This window comes from Gossypium raimondii, chromosome 10 (assembly GCF_025698545.1).
Source record: "Gossypium raimondii isolate GPD5lz chromosome 10, ASM2569854v1, whole genome shotgun sequence".
Lineage (NCBI taxonomy): Eukaryota > Viridiplantae > Streptophyta > Magnoliopsida > Malvales > Malvaceae > Gossypium > Gossypium raimondii.
The window spans coordinates 1,822,154-1,830,668 of record NC_068574.1 but is presented as its reverse complement, the minus strand read 5'-3'; the positions used below and the strand labels follow the sequence as shown (position 1 = coordinate 1,830,668).

The window sequence follows — 8,515 nt, the reverse complement described above, 5'->3', positions numbered from 1 at the left end:
TTACAAAAAAAAATAGTCATTTTGCATCCGAGGTAAGTTATGTGTAAATAATAGCAATATATTTTTATAAATTGTGAATTATATTGATATGTGAATCAATATTGAATGTGGAAGGAAAATTGTTCATGAATTATTCAAGTGATAAAGTGTTGAAATTAAAGTGTTAAGTGTAAATTCCCGGTTGAACTTAGGAATAGAAATGGATACAAGTGACATGTCACTAGAGACCGATGTTACTGATGTTACAGTGAGTCCGGATCTTGGGTGATCTAGCATGTGTTGCGCGACACTGACGACTTGTGTGAGCAGGCCGTGGACATTTCGGTGTTATTGATCGGTGGTAGCCGGCTACATTTCGGTGGTAACCGGCTACATTCGGTGGTAACCGGCTACATATCGGTGGTAACCGGCTACATATCGATTGTGGCACTTATGTGCTAAATCTTTACGTATCCGTGTATATTCCAAGTGTTCAACGGGATTAATAATGAATTAAAGTGAATATGAAATGAAGTGTGTATGCAGATACAATTGAAAGAATGAATATATGTGATAAAAGTTAAGTGTGAAAATGTATATGCAAATGAATTGGTAAGATTGTGCATTTGTAAGTGACTGAAATTGCTAAGAAATGTTTTGATTAGTTATATGTTAAAAGTGTTAATTGTTAAATGAGTACCTATTGTCGAAACCGTTTTTTGAAAACAAAAATTTTGGTTGTCGACTTTAAAAAACAAAACTGGAGTCGCCACCGATCCTTTATTAAGGTGTGATCGGCCCACCTTAAAAATAATTTTGGTCTGCGAAATTTGAGAAAACAGGTTCGGGAGTCAGTTACGCATGAGGAAGGATTAGCACCTTCGAACGCCCAAAATTGGTACCAAATTGATTTTTTTAATGCCTTGGTGTCGAAAATTTGAAAAGATTTTAAAAGGAAACTTTTTATTTCATGAACGAATTAAAATAATAAGACAATTCCTATTTCAAAGAAATAAAACACCATACCCAGTGAGTTAGGGCACAATGTTTTTAAATCTTCAAAATACCCGAATATTGCCTTTTGTTTTTGAAAATTCTTATTTCGAGAAGAAAATGTCATGACCAGTAAGTTAGGACCCAACATTTTGAATTCCCGAGAATAAGCTTTTATTTAAAATTTGAATTTATTGCGAAACAAATACTTGGCTTTCTAAATTCATCGAAAAATAATTGCGATCCAGTAAGTTAGGACATGATCTTTCACGAGAATCATGAATGCCAAATATTTTGGAATTTATAAAATAGGACGATTTAAATACTTTGAGAAAATCAAAATAGATGTTTTAAAAGAGATGCTAAAAAAGGGTTAAGGCATAACATGAAACAAATACTCTAGTTTAAGACAAATATGAATAAATATTCACAAGTATATATACAAGTACACTATATAATTAAATTTACAAATATGTGTACACATATATTTAACATATGTACAAAGATACACATAAAAGATGAAATGGGATATATCAATCAAAATATAATAAAAATACATGTATGTATTTGGAAATCGTGAAAATAAAATAAACATAAAAGCATGTACATGTGTATATATTTACAGAATAAAAATGTATATGTGTATGTATTGGTAAATCATGGAAATACGCATATGTATATTAAAACCTATATAATATGAGTACAAATAACGGTGTGCATTTAGAATAAGAGAAATATTTATAATAACTCAAAAACGTATATATGTATAATATAAAATGTGTTTTGAATTGTAAAATACGAAGAACATGTGTATGTATACACACATATATGTGTTTCAAAATGGTGAAGAATAATATAAAAATCATAGGTACACGCATATTTATGAAAGTAAAAAAACTAAAATATAATAATATATATAGAGGTAAAAATCTGCACGAAATGTATATATACAAGTACGTATATTACATTGAAATGCATGTATATATAATCGTGCGTGCTTTTGAAATATAGAAATAAGGATAAAAATAATAAAGGGAGAAAAAAAAAGGGCCAAACTGAATTAAAACGAAAAAAACGAATTTAGAAAAAATAAAAAAATAAAAAAAAATAAAATCAGGACCAACTTAAATGCGCGCATAACAGTGGAGGACCAAAAGGGAAATTATCCCCTCCTTCCAAAACGCTGCGTAGCAAGGGACTAAATTGAAACGGACATCAAATATTCGGTCCAATTTTAAAATAAGTAAAAAAAGGGTTTAATTGGAGTGCGCTGCAAAAAGGAAGGACCAAACGCGCAAATTTCTCCTCTCGACGTCGAGCCTTGAATCCTCCCCTTGGTCGGTCACCTGCTGGTCAAGTCCGCTAAACGGCACCATTTTGAATCATTATTTAAACAAAAAAAAAACATTTCAGAAAACATTTTCAGCATAAAAAAAATTAAAACAGATGCTGCCCATTTTCCCTCTGCTAGGGTTTTATTCCCTACGCCGCCGCCCTCAACCAATCGGCCAGTCCAGACCCCGGCCGTCCAAGGCGAAGCGAGCTTCAGGTTTCATCGGCAAGACCACGCAGGTAAGCCTCCTCCCTTTTCTTTTATTATTTCTTTTTTAAATCAGAACAAATGAAATAAAGAGAATAAAAAAACGAAAAAAATTTCACCTTGAATCAAAAAACAATCTGTATTCAGTGCTTTTTCTATTTCGTGCGTATTTTCTCCGTTCATACCATATTCCCCCCATTACAGATTTGATAACGGCCCTTTTATAGCCGAAAGAAAATAAAAAATAAAAAATCTATTTCCCCAACAATATTTGTTGCGTTTGTGTGCCTCCTTTTTTGCAGGTTCGGTGGCGAAGAGGGCGTATGTATGTGGAGGCGCAAATCGCGCGGAGGGAGGATTGTGGCCCCGAGTCGCGCAGCGGCTAGAGTTGCTAGGCTGCGGCGCTAGGAGTTGTGCTGAAGGTTTTAGGGTTTTTGTGCTGAAGGTTTGGGCTGATTTGGTTATTGGGTAGTGTATTGGGTCAATTGGGCTGTTAATTTGGTTTTTTAGTGGGCCGGACAATTTGGGCTTGTACACCTATTATTTACATGTAACTTACTAAGCTATTAGTAGCTTACACCTTTCTTCTTTTCCTTTGTTTTATAGTGATTTGAACTTGATCGAAGTGGGGATCGTCGGAGCTCGTATCACACTATCATAATCATCTCGGTATTATGTGCTTTTCAAAATGTTTAAACTATGGCATGTATAGGGTCTTAATCATTTTGAGCATGTTCAAATGATATGGCTAATATTAGCTATTGAAGTAGTTATTAAAGAATATGTTTTGGTGTTATGTATGTTAAAATGGTAACTAATTCAAAGAAGCAGTTTCTTTGACAGCAGCAGTGATGTGAATGTGAAAAAGCACCATAAATAGTAGAAATTGAATTAGAGAGTGAATTATATATATAATTAAAGCTTATCAAGTATATTTTTACATGGAAGAAACGGTGTAGGCAAAGGAATTCTATAGTTTGAGATATTTGAATTTTAGTGAGACAGGGTCAGAATGGTTTTTGAAGTCCCCTGTTTTGAATTTAGAAAATCATTATAAATTGTACAGAAAGAATTATAGGTTATAATTTATATGTCTAGATTCCTTAGTGAGTCTATTTTCAAAATAAATAAACGGTAACCTTATATTAATTCTGTACAATGAGATAATTGATTTTTAGTGCCAAGAGGTCAGATCTGTCGAGCTGTGAAATAGGGGATAATTTAATGAATAAACTGTACTAATTGGCTAAGTAAAAAATTCTGAAAATTTTATGGTAAGTAGTAATATGAGTCTAGTTTCAGGGAAAATTTACGGATTTAAATTTTTAGTTTTGTAACTTGAGTTATAATTAAATTAGTGACAGTCGCTCAGGTGGATAATTTTGTTGTAAACAGTAAATTTAATTTTAAAAGCAAATTTTTATGCTCCGAATTGGTAAGTTAAATTGGATAACATCTCGTACTCGATTCTGGCGATGGTCTCGGGTAAGGGGTGTTACATTTTAGGTTATTTTGGTGTTTAATTAAAAAGGTGGGTCATTTTAATACTTAATTAAATTATTTGGGTTATTTAAATAAAAAAGCCAAATTTCTAGGACGTCTGATCAATCTATACTACACAGCAGTAATTGTCATGAATTTCTATCGAAGTTTTTCTTTAGAAAATCTTATGCTTCCAACCTAAATTCTGGTCCATTGGTGGAGTTTCAAATTTTTTTTACAATTTCTCTGGATTTAAATTCACTTCAATTTTTTAATCTTTTAATTGATATAATTAACAATAGGAATGAATCAAATTTTCATCCTAAGTGGTAGTCCAAATTAAATTTATTTAATTAAAAATTTATTTTCATCCTAGCAACTGGACATTCAAGTTGACATTTAAAATCCATTTGAACTGCCGTTAGGGAGGTAACAGAATTTAATAGTAGAGTGACCACTTCGTAACAAAACGATAACGTAAGTCACTAAAACGTAAGTGACTAAAATGTAATATGAGGCAAATAAAAATAATTATTTTTATAGTTTACCCTTAATAAATTATACAGTTTCACTTGGTGAGTGATGTTTATGCACCGCCTAGCTCTCCACTCTTTTGAAGTATAAAAGGTATTGGTTTAATTTTGAATTGCATCCTTCTACCTTACGTAACTTCAGAAGTAGGTCTATTTATTTTAATTTGTCGAAATTTGGTCATTTTATTTTATGAAAACTATAGAGCTGATTCGGTTCTCAGTAATCACGTGAATTTGAACTACTAATTTTGGCTAATTTAATGTAAAAAAATTGTTAAACTATTAATTTTTACTAATTTTTAATCATATAGATTGCTAAATTGTTTATTTCCAAGTCAACAATTTGATGGTAAGGTTTAACAAGCTTATCAGTTCAACTAACTTCTTAATTTTTATATGGCAAAAATAAATAAATAAATTGCTGATTGAGTGATAGCTCAACTGGCATGAGCATTGTTGTCAATACAAGAGAACATAGGTTCAAGTGCGCTGAAGCGCATTATTATCTTATTTAAAAGTTGGAGAGTGAACCTTAAACTTTGAATCCTTAATCTCAAACCCGAATCTTAAACCTTAACCCCCAAATTCAAGATTCAAGGTTAGAGTTTGAGTTTAAAATTTAAGATTTTAAGTTTGAAGTTTAGGTTTGGAATTCAAAATTCTAGATAAAAAAATTATCAAAATTATATGTTAATAACATAAAAAAAAATTCCTAGAGGAATTAATAAAATGATTAACTGGAATAATGTGAAACCTAAGTGCGCCGCAATTCAGACAAGTTTAATGACTTAATTTTCCTGCACATGAAGACGTACGAAAATGGAAAATTTGCATGCCTCACGAGACCAGTTCATGTTATTCTTCCTTTGGATTTTTTATGGCTATATATAGTAATATATACCCACCAAACTATTTTACATCAACAGAAAGAATTGATGGTATGAAACAAAAATATTAATATTTTTAATGGTTTAATATCATATCAGTAATTTCATTCTGAATATCAAGGTTTTAATTTAGGTTTAATTTTTTTAAGATAAAAATGCCAACGTGACATAAAAGTACTATTAGAAATTGGATACGAGATGACGTGGCGTTCTGTTTTATACAATCTTTTCCTTTATATCAATACATATATTTTTTTAAAATGATGTTTTAAGAGATGAATTTTAGAATTAATGAAATCTAGTACTATAATAATATATAAACTGGAGGGTGAAGTTAGAAATTTTTTAAAAGATTAAGTGATATATTTTAACAGGAATTAAATATATTTTAAGCATATAAATTGAATTTAGTTGGGAATTAATTATAGGAGTCTTAAGTCATTAATGGCATAATTAGCTGCTAATTATAGGTTGAACCACGTGTAACACATAGTGTTATATATATACCAAACAAATGAGATTTGAATATAACAAGTGAACTAACCTTTCGCATTTATGGACGCACGTGGAAATTTTGCATGCTTCATCAAAAAACAAAAAAGAAAAACAAATTATTCTTCATTTTTAGGGTTCATTGCTAAATTACTACAAAGAAAATAATGATTACAAGGCTCGAAGTCAAAAAAGAGTAGGTATGTATGCTTAAGTAAGAAGTAAAGGATTTATATATATAAATCTACAATTTTTCACTTTTAAGGTGTAATTAATTAAATAATTGAAGGGTTTTAGAAATTGGTATTAGCGAATCATATGATGTATATAATTTAAAATTAAATTTATTTAATTTCATGTACTGATACATACAATTATACATTACTAATGTGAGTAATATTAACTAAAAAGACAAAAAAATAGTAAATAAAAAGAAAGGAAGAAGAGGAATATTTTAATGTTTAGTCTAATGAAATATAAGAAGCTGCAATATTCCTAGGAGAGACTGTTTCAAACGGTGTATATATATATACATATTAAACGTGTTAGAAGGATTATACCAAAAAAAAAAATAGGAAGAAAAGCATCAAGAGTCAAACTGGAAAATTCTAAATTTCTTAAATTGAAAATAAAAAAATAAAAATTCACCCATTAAACCCAGTTATTAGATCTTTTAAACCTTTATATATACACTTGAAAAATTCAAGTATTTTACCTTGTAAGCATTCACTTCAATCAATCTCTCTCGATCTTATAGCTTTCTTAGAAGTAACCATGCAGCAACGTTGTGCTTCATCAGCTGTGAACTTATGCCGCAAAATCCTTCAACCCCACCGAGTTGCCTCAGTCTGGCCGTCGCCGCCTCCACCGCAGCCGCCACTTTGCGATATCTTCATCAACCACCGTGGGGTCGATACGAAGAGAACCATTGCGGGGTTGCTCCACGGCCATTTGTTCAGGTTGGGGTTGAGACCTTTCCTCGATAGCATGAATATGAAAGCCGGCGATAAGCTGTACGGTAAAATAGATCCGGCTATTCGGAGCTGTAAGCTCGGCGTGGCGATCATTTCGCCGAATTATTGCGATTCGTACTTTTGCTTACATGAGCTTGCGCTTTTGATGGAGTGTAAGAAAAGGGTTGTGCCCATATTTTACGACGTTAAACCGTCGCAACTTCGGGTGGTGGATTACGGGACCAGCTCGGCCGAGGAATTGGAAAGGTTTAGTTGGGCTCTCGAGGAAGCTAAATATACCGTTGGACTTACGTTCGATAGTTTACAAGGGTATGAAACACAACTTTTAATAATGTTGCGATAATTAAAAAACATGGAATTTCTGACATTTTTTTTGTTTTGTTTTGTAATTAAAGGGACTGGTCGGGTTTCTTGAATTGTGCAACCGATGCTGTTATTAAGAACTTGGTGGAATTGGAAGATGCTAATTGAAGCGAGAAAAGTACATATATATTGTGCAGGGTCGTTAACAATTGAAGTAGATGAACTCTTTAATGGATTTGTTATTATCTCTAGTCACAGTTTTTTCTCCCGATTCTGTGAAGAATCTAAGTGCTTGACCACTTACTTCAAATCCGCAAACACTCAAGTTCTTTTTGTAAATAGTCATGCATCACGCATTTTGCCTTAGGCATCCGAATTGTATAAGGATATCAAACCTATTGAAAAGTCCATCAACTTTGAAGGGATGATACTTCAAAACTCTCTCGGAAAACTTAAACCCCATTTTGTTAATGGTTTTTTTTTTCAAATTTTAGTATTTTTCGTGTAGTAAACCCCCAAAAGTTTTACTCCAAATAAGTCGTAAATTTTTGTAAACCTTTTCCTGTTCTTTCTGTTGAATATTCTTTTGTAATATGGTCAAAATTCAATAAAATAGTTATTATTATTATTATTTGTTTGTTGGTTATTTGAGTAATCCATGGGTCTTCTCTATTTACACCATGGAAAGAAAGAGAAGCTTTTTTTATTATTATTAAAAAAAAAAAAAAGAAGAAGGAAAGAAAGAGAAGCTGAAAATGTGGAGACAGGGCAGGAAATTTCATTGATGAATCTGGGTTTATGCCAAGAAATTAATTTAAGTTTATAAATATATAAAGAGGTAATTGGGGATTTATTTTCCTGCTAGAAAATTTCTAGGAGGTTTCATCAATCTATACTACACAATTTCTATCGAAGTTTTTCTTTAGAAAATCTTATGGTTCCAACCTAAATTCTGGTCCATTGGTGGAGTTTCAAATTTTTTTACAATTTCTCTGGATTTAAATTCACTTAAATTTTTTAATCGATATAATTAACAATAGAAATGAATCAAATTTCTAACAGAATGATCAGTTTACTCTTTAAACTAACATACATGGATTAATTTATCTATTTTTTAAATAGAGGAGATAAACTATAATCTGATTCCTAGTAAGGGCCTCCATAATATTTTTACCTATTTAACAATTGATTGGACCATATTTTAACTGTGATGGCATTATAAAATTAGAGGATCCAAATCATGCCAAATCATAATATAGGGACTAAATCCCAAATTTGAACATAGTAGATAGCCAAAATCACAATTCGACCTTATTCTTGACTAAGAAATAT

General features: G+C 31.4%; 1 protein-coding gene across 1 annotated transcript; it reads left to right on the top strand.

Moving 5' to 3' along the window:
• Positions 1-6,680: 6,680 nt before the first annotated feature.
• On the top strand, positions 6,681-7,351 carry LOC105777056 (TIR-only protein). The gene is made up of 2 exons (XM_012600110.2): positions 6,681-7,189; positions 7,276-7,351. The coding sequence occupies exons 1-2, from the start codon at positions 6,681-6,683 to the stop codon at positions 7,349-7,351; spliced, it is 585 nt and encodes a 194-aa protein (XP_012455564.1).
• Positions 7,352-8,515: the final 1,164 nt, after the last annotated feature.